This window comes from Agelaius tricolor, unplaced genomic scaffold, assembly GCF_023055355.1.
Source record: "Agelaius tricolor isolate 1412-34295 unplaced genomic scaffold, bAgeTri1.0.p SCAF_1, whole genome shotgun sequence".
Classification (NCBI taxonomy): domain Eukaryota; kingdom Metazoa; phylum Chordata; class Aves; order Passeriformes; family Icteridae; genus Agelaius; species Agelaius tricolor.
Genome location: NW_027269261.1, coordinates 40,078,191 through 40,106,149, shown reverse-complemented (window position 1 = coordinate 40,106,149; position 27,959 = coordinate 40,078,191). Strand labels below are relative to the sequence as shown.

The 27,959-nt window shown below is 40.4% G+C and overlaps 1 protein-coding gene across 1 annotated transcript; it reads right to left on the bottom strand.

Moving 5' to 3' along the window:
• Positions 1-5,596: 5,596 nt before the first annotated feature.
• On the bottom strand, positions 5,597-16,661 carry CCR6 (C-C motif chemokine receptor 6). The gene is made up of 3 exons (XM_071430867.1): positions 11,857-16,661; positions 8,692-8,764; positions 5,597-8,057 (listed from the first exon to the last, which is right to left on the bottom strand). The coding sequence occupies exons 2-3, from the start codon at positions 8,698-8,700 to the stop codon at positions 6,972-6,974; spliced, it is 1,095 nt and encodes a 364-aa protein (XP_071286968.1). The 5' UTR covers positions 8,701-8,764; positions 11,857-16,661; the 3' UTR covers positions 5,597-6,971.
• Between the last annotated feature and the right edge of the window lie 11,298 nt (positions 16,662-27,959).

Below are 27,959 nucleotides of genomic sequence, written 5' to 3'. Positions count from 1 at the left end.
TTCTATTATAATCTTATGAGAAAGATTGTTAAAATACATTATAATTCACCTTATAATTAATAAGATGATTCTACCTTTCATAAATGTTTCTCTTAGAAATCAAACTGTCAACCATAAATACTCATAATTCATGCATTCTTCCCAACAATAGATTTTCTGTATCTTAGTATTAGTTTTTCCATTCTGTATTTCTGTAACTGAATACAGTACCTAGAAATTTTTTTTATAAAAACATTCTTGATCTAGCAAAAAAAAAATAAAATTATATGGACTAGAAGCAAAACTTGTTTTGATACCTACAAGAAATTCATACATTTAAATGTGAATAGCAAAAAGATGAGCAAAGAAAATCAAGAACAGCAATTAGAGTTCCAGTAGTAGCTACTTTAATAGGTCCATATTTTTGTAAAAGTTTTTCAGAAATGGGACCACAAATCATAATAAAACAGTATCAGGATGATCTAATCCTTGCAAAGAAACAAGCAAATGAAAAATGACCAAATTTCTGATAATTAGATAGCTTTTTACTTTATCATTTCTAACCACTAGATATGCTAAGCATAAAGATAAGATACTAAGCACAAATACTTCAGAAATAACCATGTTTTGTCCTGAAGCATCACAGCTGTCTGTGCTTGGCATAAATCCAGATCACATATTTTCTATTTTGAAAAAAACGTTCATTCCAGTGTTCAGCCACTGCTTCATGTGGAAGAAGCTGTTCTCTACTTCCCCTAATCCTCAGTGAATCACAAATTCATAAGTTAAATCCAGTTGTTGCAAACAAAATACATTAAATATATATTATACATATTATTACATCAATTTCTCTTGACTTCAATAAATATCCAGGAATTATAAAGGTACAGTAAAATGAAGTAAGAGCTTCAAAGACTTTTGGTAGAAAAATATTAATTTGACTTGTTTAGCTGAGCCTAATATATATAGGCCAAATTGATAATATAATTTATAATAATTCAATATATATTTCTAACAAAAAGGGAGTAAGTGTAAATGAAAGATGAAGATTTCATTAGAAATATGAATGGTGCATCAGTATTTACAGTTGGGTTCCATAATATCATCAGTTCAAAGAAAACTGACTATGAATATCAGCTAGACATTTGCACAGACAATGGGGTTTTTTTGTAGGGAAAGCAGCCCTGACATGGTGGATAAGAATTTTTACCTTCAAAATAGCTTTTTAATTACTAGATTTTGTGTTCTAGAGTAAATAAAACTTAGATGCTTTTTGACTTAGATTAGGCAATGGAGTTCATTCAACCAAAAATGAAGAAATTGTTTTAAGGAACTTATCATAAAAGGAACTGAGCTATGCTCCAAGTGGTGAAGAACACTGCTCAGTGGTCACATCATTACCACCATGTCTTGTGTCATTCATCCACACTAGAGGAGCTGTAATTTAATTTCCTCTTCAGCCTGAAGGACATGCAGAAGAGAAATAAGATCTACTGGTGTAGGAAAATTTGAGGGTGAAATTTTCACCTTTTTTTTAGCTGTACTTTGCACAGATTTTTCAAGGAGGCTATGAGCCCTTAACTCACAAGGGATAGCAAAGGATTGGTGCCCCCTGCCACAGGAGGCAGTTGGAGGGAATTACCCTGATTACTTGACAGCAGCATAAAATGTAGGTGGTTAGGAACCACTTTCAGTGGTTTTGTGAAATCATTTCCTTGGCATTTGTTATAGTATCTGAAAACTAAGCAGAAATGTCAAAATATTTTAGATGCTTCATGAGACAAACTGTTTTGACAATTTGAAACTATTATCATTTTCACTTAATCTGAAACTTTTTTTCAATTTTGTCCAAATTTTTAAAGCTTCAAATACCATCTCTTGCTACTCTGTAGCAAGAAAATTTCCCCAGAATTTCCACAATTATAAATAACAAGATTGCTCTACAAAGATCCAAAGCAGAGTTATATCTATTATGTACTTAACCATCATTAATGACCTTCCATAGCAAGATGTTCTTCTCTAGACTGTTTTTTCAAGTTTCCCTTCAGTTTCCACTAATCATCCCCAAATGCTATCTACCTTGGTGTATAATTTTAATTTTCTTTCCTTGCTAGAAGCAAGGCACAGATGGCTTTGAACTTAGCTGTCCACTTTGACTCTCTTGCAGGCTCACCAATTTATAGTAATCACTCTTCTAAGAAATGCAATATATAAAGAGAAGAGACACCACATGAAATTTAAATTTCACCCTGTGAAGAAAGTTGTCATTTATTGTGGGGAGAATAATAAATCAGGTTCATTTTCATGATCACAGATATCAGAAAACAGATTTAGCTTTACACTGAATGCACTGACTTTACTTAGCAGTGTGCACTGATGACCTATGTCCTTCTAAACTGCTAGAACAGGAAGCATCAAGCTGGGCCACCTAAAGCAGAATGGAACCTGCCAACAAGAGAGATCTTGTAGGTCCAGCCAATACCACAACCCAGCCCTAGTCCCCAGGTGGAGGTAGATATGAATGGGCTTCTCAAAGCTTATCAGCCACATCTTCTCTGTGCAAAACATTGATGCAACACTGCATATGTCCTTCTCTCTTTAGATGTGGTGGGAAACAAGAACCTGTGCAAAACCAAGTCTTATCTTTCCAAAAATCCCAGATGGAGTACCTGCAATGAAAAAGAGAATCTTACCATATGTTTGTCATACACAGCTACAACAGCAAGGAGAAAATCATTATAAAATGCCATATGCATAGCAAGCCTTGAAATGTTGCTCTATAAGCATTAAAAGGAACATCAAGTTCCCAGACTCCTCTAAATCTGTGCTCTTTTCATGCCCTGAACTACAATATCAGCCCCAACTCATGAGCTGGTTCTGCTGACATAGCCACCAGAGGCATGGTGGAATATCTGAGAGCCCACCAGCCACATCCACTGGCCAGCCTGCCACTATGGCCATCTCCTTCTGTACATTGAGCAGAGTAATCCTTCTCTTCCACTGCTTTTTCTCTGAACTGGTCTTTCTCTTTTACCTTAAGGTTGATTTCACAAAAAATGTCAAGAAGGTATTACATCTAAATTAAATTTCTACCCCACCCTTCCATCCTGTAGTTACCCTCAAAGTGTATGTAAAAAGGCCAGCATCCCACTGGCTGGAGCTGTGGTTCTCCCTGGACAGCAGCCCCTTGGGATAGTTTGTGTGGTCAGGTTTTGGTAGTGGGGGAGCTTTAAGGGTGGCTACTCTGAAAAACTGCTAGAAGCTTCTCCCACATCCAACCAAGCCAATGTCAGCCAGCTCCTCCAAGATGGACCTACTTCTGGCCAAGGCTGAGCCCATGAGCCATGATAGTAATGCTAAATAGGAAAAGTTATTGGTACAGAAATAATTGCAGACAGAGAAGACAAAAGTGAGAATATGTGAGAGAAGCAACACTGCAGACACCAAGGCCAGCAAAGAAGGAGGGGGAGAAGGTGCTCCAGGCACCAGAGAAGAGATACATTTGTAGCTCATGATGAAGACCATGGTGAGGCAGGCTGTCTCCCTGAAGCCTTCAGAGTTCCACAGGGGCTCAGAGATCCACCTGCAGACCCTGGGGAGCCCCACATGAGAGCAGGTGGATGCTTGAAAAAAAGTTGTGACTTTGTGACTCTGTGGGAAGCCCACGCTGGAGCAGGCTCCTAGCAGGGCCTCTGGCCCTGTGGAGAAAGGAGTCTATGAGATCTGGTTTCCTGGCACGACTTGTGAGCTCACAGGGAACCCATGCTGGAGCAGCCTTTTCTTGAAGAACTATAAGCTATAGAAAAGGACCCACACTGAAGCTGTTTGTAAAGAACTGCAGCCCATGGGAAGAAGTCATGCTGGAGGAATTCATGGAAGACCCTTCTGTGTGAGGGACTCCAGGCTAGGGCAGGGGAAGGACTCCTCTTCCTGAGGAGCAAGCAGTGGCAGAAACCTGTGATGAACTGCCTGTAATCCCCATTCCCATGTCCCTGCTGGCTGTGGAGAGGGAGGTAGAGTCAGGAAAAAAGTTATGTCTGGAGAGGAAGATGGATGGGGGGAAGGTATTTTTAAGATCTGTTGTATTTTTCATTATTTTACTCTGATTTTGACTGGTAATAAATCCAATTAACTTCTCCAAGTACCATGATAGCAATCAGTGAGTGATCTCTCCCTGCTGTTATATGAATTCATGAGCCTTTCTTTACATTTTGTCTCCCCTGTCCAGTTGAGGAGGGGAGTGATACAGAGGCTTTGGTGGATCCTTGGCAGCCAGACATGTTAAACCATCACAGGAATCCACCCTGTGGATCACAGGAATCCACCCTCTACCCCCATCTTTCCAGGGACAGAACACTCATTCATGGCAATCAAGATTTTGGCTGCACCTCAAGCAGCACATTTGGCAAGGACTTGGCACCAGCAATATTTGTGCTCCAAGTGCTGTTTTAGTCCCACATTTGTACCATACTCCTCTTCACTCAGCAGGACTTCTCTCCCATATACATTGGGGAGTAGCTGGGTACATTTTCTACACTTCAATGTCATTTCCAGTGAGCGTTTTACCCTCACACAGTCCAAAAGCTGTGCTGCTCCTGCCCGAAGCAGCTGTCCCACACCACCATTTCCAGCTTACCTGGGTCCCTCACCATTATGAGGGGCTGGCAAGGCCCCAGGCTGACCCCGCTCTCTGGGGAAGGCCCAGGTCTTCCTGCTTCTTCAAAGCAAGACCCTGCTTTGGTCTCTTTCTCTGTCCTCCCCATGAGGGAGTATGCTCTTTCCCCTAACCACTTCAGGAAGGCTATGGCACACTTTCCCTGCCCTCTCCCGGGTCCATCAGCAAGTCACCGCTGGTGGGACTAGAGCTACGCTGTGAGGGCCCTAGTGAAGGAGGAGTGATGAGGAGGACTCCATTGATATCAGAAGGCTAATTAATTACTTTATTATACTATATTATTCTATACATCCAAAACTGAACCTGCCAAGCACTCAACCCTGCACACAACCGCTCTGCACTGCACTCAGTCTCATGACTGTCACCCGACAGTCCCGACACACACACACTCTTGGCCCTGATAGGCCAAGGAAACAAAACACCATGACTTTGGGTAAACAATCTCCATGTTGCATTCCACTTTGGCACAACACAAGCACAGCAAATTATAAGAATGTGTTTTCTTTCTCTGATGTTCAGAGAATGTGAAACCCAGAAATATTCTTGGGAAGAATCATGCCTTGCTTTTCTCTGTGAAGAGAAATGTGGAGCTACAGTGGGACAGTGCCCAGTCAGTGACTGTCCCCTGGCTGCTGTCTGGCCCCTGAACCCCATTGGGGCAGGGTTTGGGTTGCTCAGTGGCTGAAGGCCAATGCAGGCACGGCAATGAGGTGGCAGGAGGTGGGGGATACACTTTGGAGCTTTGGGAGGTTCTGCCCAAGAGCCGCTGCAGCTGCTTCAGCTCTGAACTTCCCACTCTGGGGCATGCTCCCTCAGGGAGCCCACGATGGACAGACTGTTCAGATGTGACAGATTTTGCATGGGGTAAAAGAATGTTTCATGGCAACAACAGAACTCTTAGATATGAGGGGATTTTTTCCTTTTCAGTTACAACTTTTATTTGCTGACTTCTCTTCCAGAAAATCATCATTACTATGTACAGCAAACGCATGCATCTGTATTTACATAATTTTCTATCATATTCTTGCAAAATTGCTATTCAGTTATGATAAATATATGCAATCTTTATCATATCTGGTACTGATATTTAAAAACCTGACACTGGAGTGGAAACAAGGATGGATTGTACCAGCCAAGGCAGTACTAGTTTCATGTGCCCTATTAATGATTTCCTCAAGGGATCTTCATCTCCTGCTTCTGTCTATCTCACTATCCCACAGTGATTGCAACAGTGGTAAAGCTCACTCGATAAGCAGAAGATCCACTGAGGATTTGCTGAAGAGTCAAGACTGAGTAAAACAAATTGCATTTATTATAAATATTCCTATATTCATAGTGAGTCAAATACCATCTCAGTAAAAATTTTGGCTGAATTACATCAGATTTTGCTCTTTTTTTAGACAATAACTTCTAACTAATTTCTGAAACTATATATATGCATATTTGAGCTGGTAAATGCATTCCTAAGGAATCTTTGCTAGCAGTAGCTAAATATAAAGAAATGCTTCATATTTTGTCACCAATCACATCCCAACAAATCGTGTTGGAATAATTGCAGTTTTATCCAGTTAGTTGCCTTTTAAAAAATAGAGTGTGAATTTCAGCTAGAAAGAGGCAACTTTTCACAGAGATATTCATCAGGTTATCGGCTTTGTTGGATTCCAGCATCTGAAGCCTGTGCCAAACAATGAGAGGAAACTCTAGCAAAGCTTCAGAATAGCATTGGTCAAAGATTTACAAGACCAAGCACCCAGCTATGTCAGCAGTCCTGAGCCTGTTTTTTTTTTTTTTTCATTTTGCAGTTTGCATTCCTTGTCATGCTTTGCTCAAATGCCATCTCTTTGGGTTAGTACTGTCACAATGTTACCTGTCTGCAATATAAGCACAGTTGAGAGCTACACTTCACTAGGATTTCCAGGCAGAAGTAATAAACAGAAACAAAATAAATGTAATAAAGAGCCTAGATGTAACCTTATTCATTTACTTATTATTTTGGGGATATTTCAGTGTTGTGGGACAGATGAGATGCAATTTTTCCTTACACAATGACGAGGGTTCCTCTTTAAATTTCACTTTCTTTATAATTTCAAGAGGATGTAGTTTAGAAGAGCATTAAGAGAAGTGAATAAGTCTTTAGTTTTACACAGGAGAGTATTATTCCTTCATCTAAATTAATTTCCTGAAAGGAGGTGTAGATCAGTGGATCTCATTTAGAGGCACAGAGAAGCTCAGATGACTTGCTGTCACATGCACAGTGACATTGGTTTGGGTTCCTTGGTGAAAAGAGTCCTTCAGTCCTAACGTTGTTCAAATTGTATTATATAGTAAAAGATGATCCATTGTCAGTCAGAATTTCACTAGTCTGTCTTGAATGATAAGTATCAGAGTTTGTCCTTGAACTACGTTTATTGTCTTTCTTGTGTCTCTTGCACCATAGGTCCTTCATTAGCTTCACAAAATAACTTCTGAACTTCACTCCAATGAACGCATAGAGCACAGGGTTCACACAGCAGTGTAAAAATGCTATGGCTTCAGTGGTGTATTTTGCATAAGCCATTATCTTGTCACTGTCACAAGATTTGTCAATCTTGCCCATGTTGACAGCTGTTATGAGAAGAACAATGTTATATGGTACCTGGCAAGCTAGGAAAACAGCGACAATTAATACAATCACACGAATTGCTTTGTTTCTTTTGGAATTCTGAGCTTGTTGTAAGGATTTGACAATGAAGGTGTAGCAAAAAAACATGAATATGAAAGGTATAAAAAATCCAAATGCAACTTGTAGCCATAGCAGCAGCGATTTCAGTGTTGTGCTTTCAGACACTCTGGCAGATCTGTGATCACAAATCTCTTTGGTTTCATTCATGGAGAAGCTGTAACTTTCATTGTACAGAAAAGAGGGACTAGAGATTAAAATTGATGATATCCACACAGCCAAACAAATGAGTTTACTATGTGCGAGAGTCCTTGCCCTGAGTTTAAAGGACTTTGTTGCCTGCACGATAGCAATGTACCGGTCCACGCTGATAAAGGCCAAAAGCAGCATGCCACAGCTGAAGTTGATTGCATAGATACCTCTAGTCATTTTGCAAAGGACATCACCAAAAAGCCATTCATCAGCAGCATAATTCATTGCCCACAGGGGAAGAGTAAGAACAAACAGTATGTCTGCTATGGCCATGTTGAAGAGGTACACATCCGTCATAGACTTGGCTCTTTCATATAAAGCAAAGGTCATCACCACAAAGATGTTACCAAAGAAGCCGATGATACAAATCAATGAGTATGCAATTGGCAGAAATGCTTTTGTGAAGTTCCTGACTTCCAGCTTAGAACAAGGTGGCGTGATCAGAGAAGCATAGTCTGAATAATAGGGGTAATCTGTGGTACGAAGGTCTGTCTGTAGCAAAGGAGAACACCAGTCAACACACAGATGTTAATCTTTATGGTAGAAACATTATAAATAACTGGCCACACATTCCAATTACAAATGCATTTAACACTATAGACAAAGCTTGTAAGAACTATCTAGGAAATTTCTTTAAATCATACTTAAAATACAAATGTGGAAATAATCCTTTTGGATATCCCAAAGGCCCTAATATTTAAATACATTGTGCAGAAAGGACAAGTCTGCTGTCACAGAAGATTCCACAGTGTAAAATTCTGAATTCAAATTAGGCGTCTAGTCTTCCTTTACCATCACACAAGGCAAACAGGCCTTTCTAGCATGCTATGCATTTCATACTAATGTAGCTTGACTAAATCAAGCCCAAAATTGATTACTTCTCTCTACCAGCTAGAGAGGCAGTTTATGCTAGCTAGCCTGACATTTACCTGCACCACAAACACCACACCTGTAGTGAAAATCCAATAAACAGTGTGCTTTGATAGTGAACTCTGCTGACAGAAACATCTTTTCAGATTTTCACTCCTGAAATTACAGTGTTTGGATCTGCAGTCTTAAGGAACTGGGTCTTATAGAGTCATTGTTTTATTGACATACTAACAGAGTTTATCAATTAGGTACTTACAAAATTCATTTTGGCAGTACACTTCTCAGAAAAATATGTTCAGAAGGACCTCAAAATATTTTCCCAAGTATTTCTGAAAAGAAAATAAAGTAGATTGGATCAGAAAACCAGCACAAGAAGTCTGAAAAAGTAGAAAAACAAAATTGGGAATAAAACCTACTCAAAACAGAATCGCATCACTGGAGCATGTTAACAAATCACACATCTCTACAAAATGTGCAGTTGTAGAAAGAGAATGGGTTTTATCAGTATTATTAAGAGCCCAGACTTAAATATTGAATGTTTTTTCATAGGCTAATAAATTATATATGAGAATATGTGACCGCTACTTCACATTAAATTTGCACACAAGAAATCAGAATAAATTAAATTTTACTTTGAGAACTTCTGTATGACAATAGCAATCCATGTTCTAAGGGAAATATGGAAAATATAAACAGCACTCCCTTAGTATATTTCATAACAGTAATGCAACAATTTACCCTTTTTCCCCACTCGGACCCTTTATCAGTGTCTCAGCACTTTCAACATCTTATTTGTCCTTTTTTATTACACTAATGAAGTAATAGAAGAGCAAAAGAATAATATCTTCTTATAGTGCAAAGGATAGTACACAATGTATGAACAGACCGAGCACTCATATTTTGTCTTGGCTCAATGCACAGATTCACTGTGCAATGTTCAGTGTGCAGTTCAGACAGCACACTATGAAAAAGATGGGTTTTTTATCACTGTGATACCTAAGTGTTTTACAGATGAGGCTTACTTAATTTGCACAACGCCCTGTGGTGAAGAAGTATTACCATCTTTGTTTAAAAGGGAGAATCTGAGTCATTAGAGTTAAGTATCACTTAAGATGTTCAGTTTGAGACATGTATCCCCCTCAACATCACTTCTAAGAGTACTTAAAATTATTAAGGACTTCAGCTAGGTAAAGGATTAAATCCATTGACTGTTTGCATCCAGGATCAGACTTCTGCAAATCAGATCACAGAGTCTAAAGTCACAGAAAAATAAAATGGGGAAAATGCCATTAGTGACCACACGTGGGAAGTTGGGCTTAAATAACTTGTTCCACCTCACACAGGAGCTCATGGGCAGGAGATTTCATTCCTCAGACTCCTCTTGCAAGAGTTCAGTCCTTCCCTTCTTTCCACTAGCTGCTGTCTGAGAACTGCACCTACCAGCAAAGCAGTGTTTAAGCAGTAATTTCAGGGACAGGATGACATGAGGTCCCATATTTGTGAAGGTTGTGAAGGGCAGTTTTATCTAGGGTTTTTGTGCTTTTTTGCTAGTTGTGTTACCAATTGGGAAGAGCACATGGGTCAGCTTTAAGTCTACAAAACCAAAACCTTCTTGTTTGGGAATTACCTAATGTTGAAAACGAAAGAGAGAGAATTTGTAAAAGTGGGGCAGATGAAGTCCAGATACAATGGGGAAATTGGGGGAGGGAAAGGACAGAACGCTCTCCAAAGGCATAATGAGGGTGACTCATGTGGGCATGCTGGCTCATGACAGAGGGCTGCAGCTGGGTAAGGACCTAAACTACATGATATAGCTAAGGCAGCACAGCTTATCTGGATTTTTTGCCCTTTAAACAAATCTTTAACTATCTCTCCAGCTTTGTCTGCTGGCTTTTCAAAACTGATTTTTAGAAGCTGCAGGAATATGACAGCTAGAAAGTGCTTGAGCACCTTCTGAAGAAAATCTCAAACAACTTAAAGGTGTCTGTCAGAAGTGCAGAGATGTATAGGGCCAGCAGGCATGTTATGCAATTAACCAGGGGCTATGGTCCCCTAGCCCATCTTTGCACAATTTCAGTCACTGTCCACTGCTTTACACTTTCTGATCTCATCCAGACACTCATGACCTTGCTTGGTGTTTCTGTTACCCTTTGTACTTGGCAGCTACAGAAATTCTTCAGATGGACAGAATTAAAGGGGTACCTGTCTAGGTTATTATTTTAGAAACTGTTATTTTATTGTTGCAAGAAAATTATCATTCTAAGTGTGTGCCATTCATGTCTGTTTAAGACCAACATGGTTAAAATATACAGAGTCTGACAACGTATCTTCTATCTACAAGTCACTCTTCATTCCACTTGGACAAAGACACCCTGAAACATGAGCATAACATACAGAAGGAAGGTGACTGGGTGAAGGCATTTAGAAGAAAGGGAGCCATGGATATTTCCCACAGCCTGCAAGGAGGGCTAAGAAGGGAGCTCTCTTCAGATGATTACTAAGAAAAGGCTCTTTAGTTCACAGAAGAGCTCAGCAGAGATCATATGGGGAACAACAGCTACTCATCATAATAGAGATGCATGTTCTCCTGATCCTACAGGAATTCAAAAAGGCACCACCAGCCACACATTTATTCACAAAATTACTTCTACTGTCCAGCAGAAGCTTCCTGAGGATGGTTAGTATGAGAGTTGTAGCAAAGGACTCAAACTGAAATCAGAATTGCAGAGATTAGATTTAGACCTGATTTAAATCTCTTGAGCTGACTTCCTTTTCTGAATTTGAAACAGCATTCGCAGAAGTTGTTAAAAAGATGCACTGGCTTCTGAGGAAGTTGAATCATAGCTCTTATAAACAAAATATCCTTTTCAATTTAAATATTTCTAACAGTGTTCCAGTAGGCACCTTTTTAACTTATAATCTGCATATTTACATATTCATTTAGCATTAATGTATTAGGTAAATACAAAAATAAATTTTCATATATTTATATATAAGATGGTGTGTCCTAATATTGGTTATGTAATACATATGGGTAGTACATGTCTGTGCATGTGCACCTCAAAACCACCTTTGTTCTGAATATTAAATATATAAGCCTTGAATTTTTGAGCTTAGTATGTTTCCACTTTATCCACATCATCACATTTCTTTTCACTATGAAAGCAGTGTGCAAGTATTCAAACATAAGACTAAACTGCAATCTTAAGAGCAAATATACTATTTGAATTATACAAACAAAACACAATGAATAAAGACAGACCTAGGGAAAAAGAATTCTATGAAGAAAAAAAATTCAGTCATTAAGTACTTTTAAGAGTAGTCCATCCTTATAAGTAGAATCCCACTTACATATTCAGTTTAATACATTTGCCAGACATATACACAGATTACAGATTACCTATTTTATTTTAGTACTTACCCAATTTGAGAATCGTCTAATGGCCAGGTGAAAGAGGATGTGTGATTCTTTTGACTGCCTCAAGCACATTTACCATCAGCCTCAACAGGAGCACATTCTAAATTAGAAAACAAGAAATAACAGCATTAGTTAAAGGTACAGAGATAAATTGAAGTACCCACCACTTCCTCCTCACAAGCAACAGCAATAACCTGGTTTTTTATGTAAAGGAAAATGTTGCTGTGCTGAAAAAAATCAAGCTGGAGGCGAATATGTTGTTAATTTACTTATTAGCCTACCTATGTAATGATATTATTTTTAAAGTGATCACGCTAGAATCAGAATCATAATAAGCAGGATGTTAATTGTCATTGTGCTCAGAAATGTCCTGAATGATGACCTGGTTTTGCAAAGGGTACACTTAATATCATGCAGATGAGTAGTTTCAAGATCAATAATTTAAATCAACAAGACTGCTTAGAGTAAAACTGTGAAATGAGACAAGTAATAATTACCAAATTGATTAGCAGCTGTTTTAGAAGAAAAAAAAAATCTGTTACATGCTAAGGTGCACACAACCCAAATGTTTGTCCAGATATGCAAACACAAAATATGCAAATGCCGGTAGATAAGTAAAATGTGGCTTCATTTGCCTGTTTGGCACAAGCATTTGCTGTTCATTTTCATGCTGTTCAAGTCTGTTGCTAAAATTAGTTGGAACGAATTTTAATTTCATTTCATGATTCCTGAATTTTAAAACCTAGAAATGTTTCTTTTCTAGACCTGGGTTTGAACGCAACTTAGATATTTGCATTAGCAGGAAGGAGGAAAAAAAAAAGGTAAAATGACATGAATCTAGACAGTCTTGTAAGATTCTAAGATATGATTAAATTAATAGAACACTGGACCTAAAGAAATGCAGGATGACAGATGTTCTGCTCACTCACTTTTTTCCTAAACAGAGCATATCACAGGAGCAGTGGCTCCCTGCCAGCTTCAGTTTGGTGCTTCTTTCCACTGACCACACCCAGTGAATGAAACAAAAATGCTGTCTGGTGTCAAAAAGAGACGTAGTACGTTTAAAGCACCATGTTGTAATGGCTCATAATCATCTAAGCAGGTACATGTAATTTTCTCAATTACTCATTTTCACAGGATCCAAGACTTTAGCTATTACCAAATACATGTGTACATGGAGCAACACAGAGATACCTGAAAGCCCTGAAATGACAGTCCTGTTTTACTGAAATGTGCATGTATATGTGATGAAAGCATGTTTTGATTGTTATTACTGAACAGTAATCTTCGCTGTTTGATGCATACAAAGCAAAAAAAGTGTGAAATCTATCTATGATTCAAATAACTTCAGCAGGGTCACTATAAAATTAATTTGGCTTCCTTATCGCTGTTTGGACTAAATCACTCCCTGTCATCACAGATCTGGAGCAGGTTGTGATTAAATCACATAATTAACATAGTTAAGTCCTTGAAAATGGTTTTATAAAGTCCAGTAACATGGAGGAAAGAAGATGTGGGAGTTTCAGTGCAGAGACAAGTGGTGAAGACAGAAGTCCTTGTGAATCTTTCAAGACATCCTTAATCACAATAGAGAAGTACTCTTCACTCTTTAGTTATAATTTTATAATTCATAACAGTTTTCATCATTAAAACTTCACAGGTTTTTAAGCCATCCTTTGAACCTTTCCTGAAAGGGGCTTTGACTTTTCTTTTAACTGCATTTTTGTGCTGGTTTGCTAACTTGTTATTTGCACATCAAATTGTAATAATGGAAATCTTCTAATTAACTTGAGATGAGGCTTGGAAGGTACTTTCTGGACTTTCTTAGAAAGAAAACACAAGCTTCATTTTGAAATCTCCTGCCCCTCAAGTGCTGCCAGGCACAGTACATTTACTCCTGATAAACTGAGGTGCATGCACTCTTTGTAGTAACATAGCTACATGTAGCAGCCTCAATCCTGCTTAGAGAGAACTCAATTTCTGTAAACACGGTCTGAAGGAAACCACAGATTCCTGTTCACAGTCTCTGACAGTTTGAAACAAGGGCTCAAACCCTGTTAAAAGCAGCAAATTCAGAGGAGGAACACATTCTGTTGGTAATGTTATTTGCTGACATGTCATTACGGGATATTTCATTGAAGCATTTCTAGTGTTTCTTTCTCATAACTTAAGGAGCAAAGAGATGGAGCTGGGCAATCTTAGTGCACTGTCTTCATTGCACAAAGACAAATGTAACACATGGCAGTCATTTAACCAGCAGATAATGAGTAACAGAAGAAGAAAATCCCTCTCCATTACAAAACCGTCTGTGACTCGAAATCACCAAGTCCATCATGATTGTAATACATATTCAGACAAGCACTTCTAGTAGCAGCTTCCAACATCTCTCTGAGACAACAACTTACCTTTGGAATACCATGATTATTAGCCTGCGAAAAAATGGAATATTATCAACATATTTTCATGGAATGAGAGTCATCAAAATATACATCAGATTTTTAATGCTTAATTAAAGATAAATCAGAGGCCAATCCTTTACAAAAACTATTGCTCACCTTGTTCCATAATCAGGTGCTTTCTAACTTAAATGTATCTTGTGCTTTTAGTCTGCAATATATTCAATATCCAGCTCAAATAACAATCTTTCAGAAGGTGAAGAATTCACTGTTTGGTGAATTCCACCTAGTCCAACTTACCTTTTCAACATAGTTTCTTTCAATTAGCCAGCCTATTCCACAGGTGCTTTGTGCTTCACCCTCACACTGTGGCAAGTGGAAAGAGTTTGTTCCTTTCAACACAACTATTTGTTAATCTGTGCATTAGCTATTTTTGGTTCATATGTTAGAACTCTGAAAGGAAATCTGCTCTTGCTTAGCTAATATGGTAATTGTGGTTTTTCAAATCTCACCACATGTTAGTTTTCTTCCACCAGTAATTAAGGAAAGAAAATATTTAAAGATAGGGAAAGCTAAGCCATTGTCTGAGTTGTTCCAGAATCCACAAGTTTCTTCTGAAATGACACAGTCTGTCAACTTTTTTAATTCTAAAAGAAAGGCAGCATGCACACCTATGCTCTTCCAACCTGATTTCATGTTCCTTCAGTTAAATTTAGATCAGTCTAATCTAATTTAAAAATCTTAGTTATCAGCTGAACTTCTAGTCTCTTCATTATTCTTTTGGACTATAAAATGTAAACTATCTATTTACCTTCAAGTTGTTTACGTTACCTATTTAATTTGCTCATCATGACCATCCTACATTATCAATATATATTTTCTCGTCATTAATTATATCAAAATTTCCTTCTTTTGTTTGCATATAGCTTTTCACTTCTTGTCAAACATTTTTGCTGGTTTTGGTATTTCTGTATTTAGTTTTTTGTTCTCCCTATTTCTTCCTCTTTCTTTGTTCAACTTTTCTAGATTTCTCTTATTCCCGTCCCTTGTTGTCTTTATAATGTCTCTTCAGCATTACATTTTGTAATTCCCCTCACTTCCTTCCCCTTTGATCATTTTTGTTCCCCTTTTACCTTACTCCCATCTGCTTCCATTATCCCCTTGCCAGATGCAGCCCTCCTCTCACATTATGAGGTGTCAGTGACTGATATCCATCTCACACTGACCAGCGTCCATCAATGTTTTCATCACCTCTGTCAAGCCAGTCAGGGAAGACAGAGCCCTCCTAAAGGCCTTCTACAGGGTTTTTTTTCCCACTGGAGCAGCTATGGCTCAGGGATTAAATGGGTGACATTGTAAACAGAGCACTTGGGAAGGAGCCTGCACAGTCAGCACTTAGGGCTCACCTCCAGCCCAAGGTGTGACTGTGTTTGGCAGGTATCACAACCCATCACTTTTCTTCCACCAATGCGCTCGATATTTATCTTGAAAATGAAGTGAGGATGAAAAAAAACCTGATGGGAAACAGTTTGCTGGTCGGGGTAAAGATTCAGATGTTATTTCTTGTCAGACTAAACATGGAATTTCTGAAGGAGGAGCACAGTCATACTCAGAGCACTCCTCTGCTTCACTGCAGCATCACTTCTTAGAACCAGCTGAGCTCATAGTGGGCCTGAGTTCCAGAAAGAAGCATGAAGAGCAGTAAGTGCATCCTCCTGTTGATAATCACTGACTTCAGAGAAGCTGCTTAAACAGATTTTATTCTATTGGAGAAAATGTTGATAAACCAAAGTTGTAAATTATAAATTTTCAGTTTAAAATTCAAAAATGCTCATTTATAAAATGCACCACGATGCACAGCTGAGTTATCATATGCTTGTCTATGTTTTTATCATCTTTTGTAGTCTCAGCTTATCAGTCAGGCTAGGTTTCCCAGCTTTGGACAGACAAAGTAGGCAGTGAGTAATGTCATTCCATGGTCTAAGATCTCAGAGAGGTTTAGACAGGAAAAGGAATAGAAATCATAAGACAAAGGACCAGCTTTTTCCAATTATCACACTTAAATTTTCATCAGAATGCTTCTGGGATAGCTAAAGGCATTCTGAAGGAAAAATCTGGTTTATTGAAATCATGGGGTTTTCATTTTAAGAAAAAGCTTTTTCTCGATTTTGCTGTTTTTGGTCTGTTTCTTACTATTCCCTTTTGACTACTTATCTTAAAAAGGTTTAAGAACCATTTCTGGTAAAAGCATCTCCCCAGGTTATGCCAGAAGTAATGAACCCTAACAGCGATGAACACAATAACACAATCCTTGTACTGCCAAGGGCCTATTGAGTGAAGATGCCAGGCACTTTCAATCTCACTTTTTTACCTTTTCAACCCAAAAGAAAAGGTTAATTATTTTATAGACCAGAAAATACATTTATTCCTGAAATCCCAAGAAAGAATGTGTAATGTAAATCACAGTCCCTTATTTAAGGGCTTAGGATCATATACTTGCTAAAGTGGACATAAATTTTTTAAAAATTAAGTATATCACCTCAAAGAAGACAAAATATTGCAAAATATTTCCAAATAACTGCTTTCTGAAGTCAATGGTCTACTGAAAGAAAATTCTGCTGAATTGTTTACAAAGTTCTACCAGTGTTTACTGGTAGAACTTTGGTCCTACAGTAGAGGACAAGTGAATTTCCATGTCAGAAGTGTTGCACACATGAGACAAAGATACAAGCAGAGCCAAGTATGCAGTTGCTGACATAATTCCTATGTTTTTGATCCTGTAGTCATATCATACCCATTGTGGTAACATTTCTTTATTGCTTCACTCAGTCATTCACTCTCTGTTTCATGTCTCATTGAAATAACTACCAAAGTAGTTTCTCAGAGCCTGTCATCACTCTGTACTCCCAAGCATTTATATTTTAATCTGAACATGTTGAATTCAGTGACCTGGTTTCTTTTTAGACTTGTACTTTCTTCATATGACTCTTTTTTACAAGAGACCCACACCATGGAATGTCCCAATGCCTCTCTCCAGCAGTGGGTGTCATGGCCTGAGTAAGAGCTAAAGATGGTTTAAAAGTTATTTATATACCTAATGCTGCAACTGGATGTGCAGCATGGAAGTTTTAAGGCATCTGTGATCCCAGCTCCCACTTAAAGCCACAGACGATGAAATGGAAGAATGAAATTTGATTTTGTGTCTGCACAAGATGCAGTCCTTGCATTGGCTGGATACAGATCAGAGACGATTTCTTTCCTTCTGCGTGGACCAAGTTACAGCATGTGCCTTTCAGCATGTGAGCTGTGATTTTGCTGATTGCAAAGATAAACTGGAGGTGCTGGCTGGCCACTTCAATGAGACAATGACTCCCTCATTTTACATCTATACCACTAACCACACCAATGATCTGAGGCTACCCAGAGAGAAACTGCCACAAGAGATTGCTGTGCAAGGAGGAAAATCTCCTTCCAGATCTTCTGGACAGGAGGAATTACTGCTCCCATACATTCACCACTGAGATGCCACTTGCACAGGCTGGTATAGGAAGGAAGCTGTGTCTTAATCACATATACTCTCTATGGTCAGATACTAATCAGTGAGACAATCAAACATGTCTAAATAATTTTGCTTTTAACAAGTTTTAAATATTTCAGGCACTTAACTTCCACAGCAGAAGAGTTGCACCATGATCCCTTTAGAGCATTGAGCATAACTACTTATTTCTGTGTGGATTAGGAGGGAAAGGAAATGCACAGAGCTGTGTTATGCCAGGCAGATGACAGGGAAAATACTTGCTGACACAGGATCCTCTGTTGTGCACAGCTGACACATCTGTCTGAATTCATACTGCAGCAGAGAGATAACCTTTCACTTCCCTTCTAAGAGTGGGCAGCTGCTGTTATCATTTGATCTCTAGTATGCATAAAATCACTGGTGGTTAGGGCTTTAATAACATTGATTTTTCCACTTTGATTTCATAGGTGGTAAAAAAAAGTAAAAAAAAGAAACCAAAGAAGTAATGGGAGGCACATTACTGAATGTTTCCTCTCAGGAACAACAAATTGGTAACTGCAACTGATTAATTTTGTGCTACATAGAGAATGCAAGCATGTGCTTACATCCATTCCTGAGGGATGATGGGTTTGTTTCCTAAAATATAATCTAGCTTACACAAAGACAGGAACTTGCTAATGCTCTGGGACAGGTATGTTAGAGAATCAAGCAACACAGCTAAATCTATTGGAATTGTACTATTGGGGAACAACCTGGAGCGTGAAGAACAGTTAGCCCAGCTACACAGTTATACTGTGGTATATACTTGAGTTATACTCAGGTATAACTGTCCTGGTGACACCTGGCGACACCAGGGGCACAAAGAGACAAGTCAGTTCTGTAGGCATTCTGGCACTGATTTGAATGGTTCTTGTGGTGTGTGCTACAAGAACACAGTCTCCTAGTTTCTGTGGCACCAACCACTACTGGTTGGTGGCTTGACCATGGCTGGATTCCAGGTGCCCATCAAAGCATTTCTATCACTCCCCTCCTCAAATGGGCATGGGAGTGAAAATATAATTAAAGGCTCATGAGATAAGGGCAGGGAGAGATCACTCACTGATTGCTTCACCTGGGCGTCTCTAGAGCTGTTATATTCTCTCATATGTTCTTACTCTTCTTTATCTGCCATTGCTCTTGAGAAGGATTCCTTCCCCCCCCCCTTCTTAAATATGTTATCCCAGAGGCTCTGCCACCATCGCTGATAGACTTGGCCTTGACCAGCAATGCATCTGTCTTGGAGTGTCTGGCATTGGGTTTGCCCACCCACCTCCACCTCCACCAAAACATTGCCACACAAAGCCAATATAACCTGGAAAACCAGAAACTTGTTTGCAGCTCGTAGCCTTTTCAAGGAAATTTCTTCATCTGCAGCAAAACAGCTTAACAGGTCTCTCAGTGTATCTTCCTTACCCAGTGCAAAGTTATGCCAGTTCAGGTGGCAGAAGCAGTACAGCCCCCAAAGGATCTATTAGCCTTTCTCCAAGTTAGATTATTTTTGATGACTGCCCAGGCACCTTGCTCATCTCTTTGTGGTATTGTCCCTGCTTGTTGCAGGGGGATTGGACTGGATGACCTTTGAAGGCCTCTTCCAAACCAAACTATTCCATGATTTTAGAATTTTGTGATTGTGCTGTGCGGCACAAACGTGTTCTTTACTGAAGGGGTGAGGTATATGTGTTTGTGAGGACACACTGGAGAAAGCTGGCAACCCATGGTCCTTTCTCCCCAGGATGTTTTGGTTGCCTCCACTGCTGAGATTTCAAAAAGTGAACTAGTATTAACCACGTCCTGCTTCACTTCATCTTCCTCCCAGTTTGTTGGCTAGGCTCAACAGGCATCTAAATTTGCCCTGGTCTATCACTCATCCCCAGTGGGCTCTCACTACACTGAAGCTTTAGTGTTCCAGAAAGCACCACCTGAATGCTAACTGGGACACCCTGACCAGGATCTGCTGCTGCTCCCCATTGCTGCTCTCTGTGGTCCTACACAAATTCTTGGCTCTATCTGCTTCCTCCTACAAAGATGACCATCTGACAGATATGTTTCTTTCTCTTGCACCCAAAATATTCTTTCTGTCCATGTTCAACTGACCTCACCAGTCTGTGTTTGGAGTGAGGATCACAACTCAGCTGGCAATATTTGGGACAGCATTCTTGTTCTTTCATTACTTCAGAGGCACAATATTCCTTTTGCTATTTCCAAGCTCAGTTTCTTCCAAAACACCTCTAACCTCAGCACTGCTACCTGAAATGCTGAAGTGAGACCTGGCCCAGCTAGTCATTTCCTTCTACCTGCTGTCAGCTGTAGGGGCAGAGGTGCTGCTCCTCTGCACCTTTTGTCCTTTTGTCTCAAGCATACCTGCTCCCTGTTCAATCCAGAGTGCCAGGACTAAGTGTCTTGACTCTTAAGGCACACACCACAAGAACCGTTTACCAAACAACCTTAGTGTCAAATACACAAAACTGGAATCCAAAAAGGCTCCTCAAAGCAGTGTTGGTTACATGAGGTTTGTGTGATCTGTTCCTTGACTTCTCAACATTAGTGTGAAGGCACAGGGTCAACACACCCACAGCTAACCACTGCACTGCATTTAACACTGCAGAACTGACTCTTCAGCCCCTCCTGAGCCAGGAAAGCTTCACACTAGTGAGGTGTCTAGATCTCTGCCTACTTCTAAATGCATGGATAATTTCAAAGGTGTTTTTCAGTCTGGTTTTAAATGGCAGATGGGCCAACATGTCAGCTGCCACAGACACTTTCTCCTGGGCTCTGGCACCTGCCTTTCTGTCTTCATTTCTGTCTTAGTTTGGCAAAACAACAGAAATGTTTTCATTCTCTTTCTTTGTTGCTTTATGCTGTGTTATGTTGGTTTGTTGTTTGGGGTTTTTAAGTGAGGAATTTTCCCCATGTTTAGCAAACCAACTCTTTCCAGGATCAGGCAAAAGCCAACAGGAGCCCATACCTCGATCCCAAATATGGTTGGGTCTTGCTTAACTCCCCTCCCTGTGCTTGTGGAACAAGGGTTCTTGTGAGAATTGTCACTCCTATCTGCAACCAAGAGGGAAGGTCTCACCCACGTGAGAGAAGTTTGTCCACACTAACCCACAGTGACACATAAAACTCTGGAAATGGTCCCTTAATCCTCACACTGATTGTGGAGAGAAAATGATGTCTTCCTGGCAGGACATGGTGTGTCATGTGTGCCAGTCATTCCTGGGTCACCCTGCTGTAGATGGCACAGAGCAGCCCATCCTTCAGGAACACCCTTCAGCCTGTCCAACAGAAAGAGAATTCTGTTACACTGGCATCAAGGCTGGCATTCACTGCCAAACCAGGTCTCTGAGGATATCTTCATCACCCAGCCCCACAGTGGGGTGTGTTCCTCATGTCCAGGTTCATACAGCAGCCTACTGTCAGCCAGGGTGTGTCCAGGGGGGTTGTTCTCCTTTTTCCTTTTTGACATACACAAGTGTTACATGATGCAAATTTTACTTACTGTCTTTTGGGAGGAAGGAGGGAAAATCTGCTTCGCTGTCATCAGGGCTTCAGCCTTCATGGCTGGAAAAGAGAAAGATGCCATTTCACAGCAAATGTAGGCAGCAGGACCAGAGGTGTTCTGCATCAAATGCTGCCAGACCTGTCTGACCAACCTGATCCACACCACCTCTGGCTTTAGGCTGGCTTGTATCCTTGTCAAATGATCCTTCCTGTTAATACTTCACTGGGGCTAAAACAGGCGAGCAGCTTTCAGTAATATGGGATTTTTGCCACACTTTTCCCAGTGATTTTATGAGATGAGTACCCTGCCTCAGCTGTGCCAGAGAAAGGGATGGACTCCTACTTGTTGAGCTCAGTCAGAAGGTTCCTGGACATCCCTGAGTGATAGTTTTGTGGTCTCTTAAAGAATCTAATACAAACAAATACAACAAAAATGATGCCTCACTGAGTTGTATTACTGAAGAGAAACTATGAAAGAAGCTACACTGTAATTACTAGATTTGTGTCCTCTGCTGTTCAGATGCTACTGCCTGATAACTTTGAGTGACACCTCAAAATTCTGAAGTTACCTCAGCTCTACAGAAGTGGAACCAATAACAGGATTAATGTCTAAAACCTGAAATTCTTGTTAAGATATGGTATTGCAAAAGTAATTTGTAATTTCCTCATCATCTGAACGAGCCGCAAAGTTTCAGTACTCAGGTAGACATTTCTTAGTGCAAGAGGCTGGTAAGAGTGCAAGAGGGTGAGAGAGAGGCCATGCCAGCAGCTGGAGAGAAGCCCTTGAGCACAAAATGAAGCTCTCAAATGCAGCCACTTTGCCTGGTTAACTGAAATGGAAGGTGAATGTGAGACTGGTCCAGCGTGAGACAAGAGGTGTATGGGAAGAGTCAGTATTTTTTAGCTCTCCCTGAAGGCTTTTTTATGATTTAGAAATAACTTCTCTTTACACTACTTTTCTTTTTCCATCACTGTTGACTGCACAAAGACTGACAAAGGCAAGACAGAATGATAGATTGGATGATTTTTACAAGCAACAGGAGATACATGGTTAAGAGTTATTTTGAGCTTCTGCTGAGGAAGATGCCTCCTTAATGAAGGTAGCACAAGGCTTTATTTTTTAAAGCTCCCCTCTGATTGTAAGTTAATTTTAAAAGCTACTGTTTGAATAAAGAAGAAAGAAACTGCTAGAGTCCAATTTTCTATAACCCATGAACTAAGGGTGCTTTTTTTTGGAGACGGCCTGAGAGAATTTTTAATGGAGTAAAAGTCTTATAATTCTAACAATTAGAAAATACCAGAATCATTGGAAAATACTAGACTTGTATCTTCTAATAGTCATATATACAGAGACTTTTGATTGCTTATGACTTTATCTTGTTATATCTGAGGTGACATCCTACTCTAAAAGTCTTTCATCTTCTCTCTTTCTGCACTCCTGCAAGGCCCAGGGTGGTTTTCAGTCTGTGTTAGAGTACAGCAGCGTCCAACTCACAGCAAGACTTTGAAGTTGTTGTAAACAGCAGCTTTTTCATGGGCCCGTTGCCAGCCTGCTCTCCCAAGAAGGAGCTCTTCTGTCCCTCTAGCACTGCAATGCTCTGAACCTCAGACTCAAGCACAGCCCCTGCACGAGGACACTTAAGCACATTTCTGGCATGCCCAATTCTGCCTCACAGCCCCTCCTGAAAGTTCAGCCTCTCAGTCTGCCTAGTTCCAGAATTTCTTCTCACTACACAGCATCTCTAATGTACCACCAAAAGTGCAACTTCTATTGTTGATTCTTCAGGAGCTATACAATGTTCCTAAGGGGAAACCCAATTCTGCTTGATTTGAAGGCAATCCAAGGGTTTTCTTCCAGGTCCCTGAAAGACCAGCAAATACATTTAGTGAGGCCCCCTACCCACATGCAGAACTATGTTGAGCTGTCTATATTCACCTCGAAGGCCTGTTGTCTCTTTCTCCCCTCTGACTTGTTCTAACAGCTCAGAACAACACCAGAGTAGGTTTTGTTTCCTTCTGAGCAACAGCATTGCCATCTCCTCAAACCCAAATCAGTCACAGGATTTTTTAAGTAACCATCTTGCGGTTACCTGTGCTGTGCTTAGAGTGGCACAGTTCCCAGTTTGACGGGCTTCACGACTAATCAAAGCAGAGGGCTTTTCTGAGATCAGAGTTTCTACCTTTTCACAAGCCATCAAACTACTGGGAAGGAAGAATAGCTCAACTTCTTGCTAACACCACAGTGCAAATCTGGAAGTGAGGAATGTTCTGCACTACAGAGCTGGCATGTGCCTCACTATGCTCCACCAGGATTTCAGTACTGGTCCCACACTGCCTCACCCCTGCCCACTCCAACCCCAAATATACTCAACTGCCCTTCATCCCTCTCCTTTCTGTGCCTGAGACTAGATCTAATTTGTGCTTGTGTAGCTTTATCTATATGTGCAGTTTTCTGCAGGTAGAGGTTAAAACTAGTCCATAGGACACATCAGTGTCCCTGCATTTATTCACTTCAGTAGGTTTAACATAACAATATTAAATTCCACTTCCCATTGCAACCTTGTGCAGAGAGAAAACACTGCCCCTTCCCAGAAAAATGATCAGTGGGGGCCGTCCTCTCAGCACCTTGCGCTGCTGGGCAATAACTGTGGCAAAGCAGCAAAATTTCTGTTCTCCCCAAAGTGTTGGCAAATTCTACATCCCTGAGACTTTTCTGCACTGCCACATCTTGAGATGGAGCCTTAAATTCTATTAAATATCATATTTACTAAAAATAAAGCACACAGTTACTAACAATCATTCCAAGTAACTGTGTGCCCCAGGCTGGTAGCTAACAACAGACTGTTGTAGTTTTAGATTAAACCCCAGGTTAAGAACAAAAACCAGGAGAGGAAAGGGGCAATCATTCTCAAGAAAGAAATCTGTCTTTAGGTATGTGATTAGCTTGTCACAGCTCAACTTCTGCTCTCCTATACTGTTGGAACAAAGGAGGAAAAAAATAAACTCCAAGCAATTAGGTTTGATTGATTTGAATGATCTCTTTTATGTTCTTTCCTGTTGAAAGTTTGTTTCAATTTCCCTTCCTAATGGCTCAAGGATGAGACGATCAAGTAAATATAAAATTATTATTAGCAGAATTTGATTCTATCACACAGAAAAAAAAAAAAGCAGGTAATCTGTGTAAAAACACAGTAGTGACAAGAAAATGTATAGATGCTATTTGTTGTCAAAGACCACACAACTGGACAGTGTTCAGTTTGCTTCCCATGACGAACAGATCCTTTTAATATACAACAGCATGAGTCAGGATGCATAAATTTTTTAAAAATTCTAACTACACTGAGAGACAAGTAAAAGAAAAAGGCTGTTCTGCAAGATTTCCTGTTCCGTGATGCATGGGCAATTGGCCTACATTTGTGACCCCATTTTTCTTTCAGCTCTGTAGCTGTACTGCACAGACCCGATCCTTTGCTTCAAAGTCTGAAGGAATGGGAATGGCCAGTGCCAGGTCCAGATTGAGTCTTCAATGAGCTGCACTTCTCTCTAACCCACACACTTTCTAGCTTCCACATGGCTCCAAGCCTGAACCAGATCTTAAGTGCTGCTCTTAGGAAATGCTGCAGAGGAAGACATAGAAAGAGACCTTCTCCTCCCTCGGGCACCTCTGTGAATGGCACTCCAGCTGGAGCCCCAGGCAGGGTGGGGCCATGGTGGGGAAGGCGCTGTGCTGCAGGAAGAGAACCTCTGCGGCTCTGCTCCCACCATCGACACGGTCAGGAGAGTCCCTGCCCCGAAAAATCACGCATTTCACAGGCTCTCTACATGGCTTGTACTGTTAGAGCTGTGACATTACGAGGTATTTCTGTGACAAAAAACAGGGGGGCAGAGTTGTGAGATCATGTAGTCCATATGAGCTGCTACAGCCGTGCATCTCCTAACCCTTTCCCAATTTGCTAGCTCATTCCCTACAACACTAAGACACAGCCAAAACTAACCTTCTGAATTTTTGTTTACAAATGGGATTATGACCTCCTTCAAAACCAGGAGGTTTGGTCCTGGTTTTTGGTCAGAGTGCTCCTCATGGTTAATCTCTAACGTGATGCAGTTATTTATTCAGATTTTAATTTTTTTTTTTTTAACTCAATCCTTGCACCTGCTTCTCCCTGCTGTAAACTGCCCAGCTTAGTATCTGCTTCACCATCAAGAACACTTCCACATGCCCCAGGGAACGGAGCACGGCCTCAGTCATCCCCTGTGCAAAGGGAATTTCCTGCACCAAGCCAAAGCTCTTGTGTGGCTGCCAGCACTCTTACTGTGTCAAACAATTGTACATAACTCGCTCTCTGCTACCACCCATTGCCTTCTCAGCTTCATTGTTCTTTGGGTTAGTCTCAATTCCTGTGCATGTGCTTGATTTAATTTTCTTTGTACAAGTTGGATTGACCTGGGTTCTTTTAAAGTGTTACTTGGCACTGATTTCTGCCTATATTTTTGTGCCTCTCTGGGTCCCTTTGCATTTTTCCACAGTTCATCTTAATACATTCTGATATTTAGTGCAAAAGCCTGCATGCAAGGAATCAATGCAGAAGAGCTTCTATGCATTAACATCACACTAGTGTATCCTAATCTCTCTTCCCAGGCTGGATGAGACCTATAGCCCCAAAGCATTTGTTTGACTGGCACTTCCAACTCCTTCAAATCAAGTGCCATCAAATTAGCACACATCATTGAAACCAGAAACTCATGAAAGTATTCATTAATTTTCTCTTTCATGGAAGAAGACCTTGAGAATTTGTCCTCTTTTTCTGAGATCATCAGCACCTCCCGACATCTGTGACCACACCTTAAAGAGACCTGCACTGTCAAAACCTGCTCAAAATTCCAACCTTCTTGTACAGTCCATAGTTTCTGTTAGGGTGCCTAATTCCAAATTTTACTGGGGCTTAATTAGCATTAGTCTACTGAGTGAATGCAACTGACAAATACCAGGTTTGCACTGCTACAGTTAACAGTAACTCCTGTATGTTTGTGTTGCTTTTTAATGACAGAGCCTATTACTTAAATCTACAGTTTATTCCATAAGATTTACTTTAAATTTCATATTTCTCCCATGAATATGTGCTAAATTATGAAGTTTAAGTGTATGAAATTCTCACCTCCAGGATTGCTTTAGTCTCTGAAACCCAGAACCTACATTTTGTAATTTCACCTTGAATTGCTTGGAATGCTTTGAACTGCTTATATTTCAATTTTATCAGTTTCCTTTTAATGAACAGAGCACAGACCTCTTACTTTGCAGTTCAAAGGAGATGAAGAAAACATCAGTCAGGATGTCAGGTACTTAACACCATAAAGGTGTTTTTCTTATAAAGGCTGCCAGAATAATTTTGCAAAACCCAATCTCTGTCTAACATTTCTACATAGCCAAGTATCACATTGCTTTCAAGGAAATGAATGCTTCTAGATTTTGCGTAAATTCATCCCTAATTTATCCTTAGGTAGACAGTTTACTTAGCCTTACTTAGACAGTTTTAAGCATTTTATTCATGTTTAGAAAGAACTGGAAAGAATTGTCAGGGAGAGCAGACAGTGCCATGAGGGGTAGGCACAGCCAGCGACACTGCTGAGCAGCAGCCTGTTTGCCCACAACTGCCCCCTTCCCTCTCTTCCCATGCTTGTTCCTCCAAACCACCACGACACCCCCTTTCTCCTCCCCTTTGGGTTCTGGCTCTAAATATCCCAGAACAGGATTTATGCATCCCCCAAACACTCTTCTCCAACATCCCATGAGCCCATGTCTCTGTAGGTCATTAAGCCCATGAGGTGACCCAAGGGCTTGCCTGAGGGGACCTCCCCCGAGATGGCCCAGGAAAGAGAAAGGCAAAGGGGTCTCAGCTTCAAGAGCTCCAGTTCAGTAACAGGAGTTGCCCTTGCTCCTCTGTGCTCACAAGAGCTGAGCTTTAATCCCAAACCCAACCTCCACCAATGTACAAAGCAGGTGGGCTGCACCACCACCTCTCTTCATGGGCAGCGCTCCTCGCGCAGGAGGCTCGCTGCCACTGAGGGTTCTGAGGGCTTGCTGATGTGGGTGGCTCCAGCATGCTGAGCCACACAGCTCCACTCCTCAGGAGAGAGGAGCTGCTGCATCACAGCAGCCCCCAGCAGTGGCAGATGCACCTGCACAAGTTACCTCTTTCCTCTGGTCCGCTTTCTATTTGTGGAGCTGAGCTTTTAATCACATAACCTAACACAAACCAGAATTACACGTCTGAAACATGATGGGAACATCAATTTAAAAGCAAGTATGCCACAATCACCTAAGCCAAAATGCATCTGGAAACACTACACTGCCACATGCCAGCCTTTTCCCAATAGTTCCCTTGCAGCATGACCTGAAGGACACCTGTCAGCCAAAACAAACCGTGTTGTGAGTGCAAGGTAAAAAGTTTTCCATCTCAGAGAAAAAAATAGCTGAAGCAGTTTCTTGCTATGAAAGTGCATGCGACACTTCTACAGGAACAGGGCAAATGACCTGATTTTACTACCTTGTATCTGTTGTGGTTTCCCTATAGCACAGAGCAATTGAAGCAAAACACTTGAAGTTGTTAAGAAACTGAAAAACAAACTGAAAACTTCTAGAAACCTTATGGTTT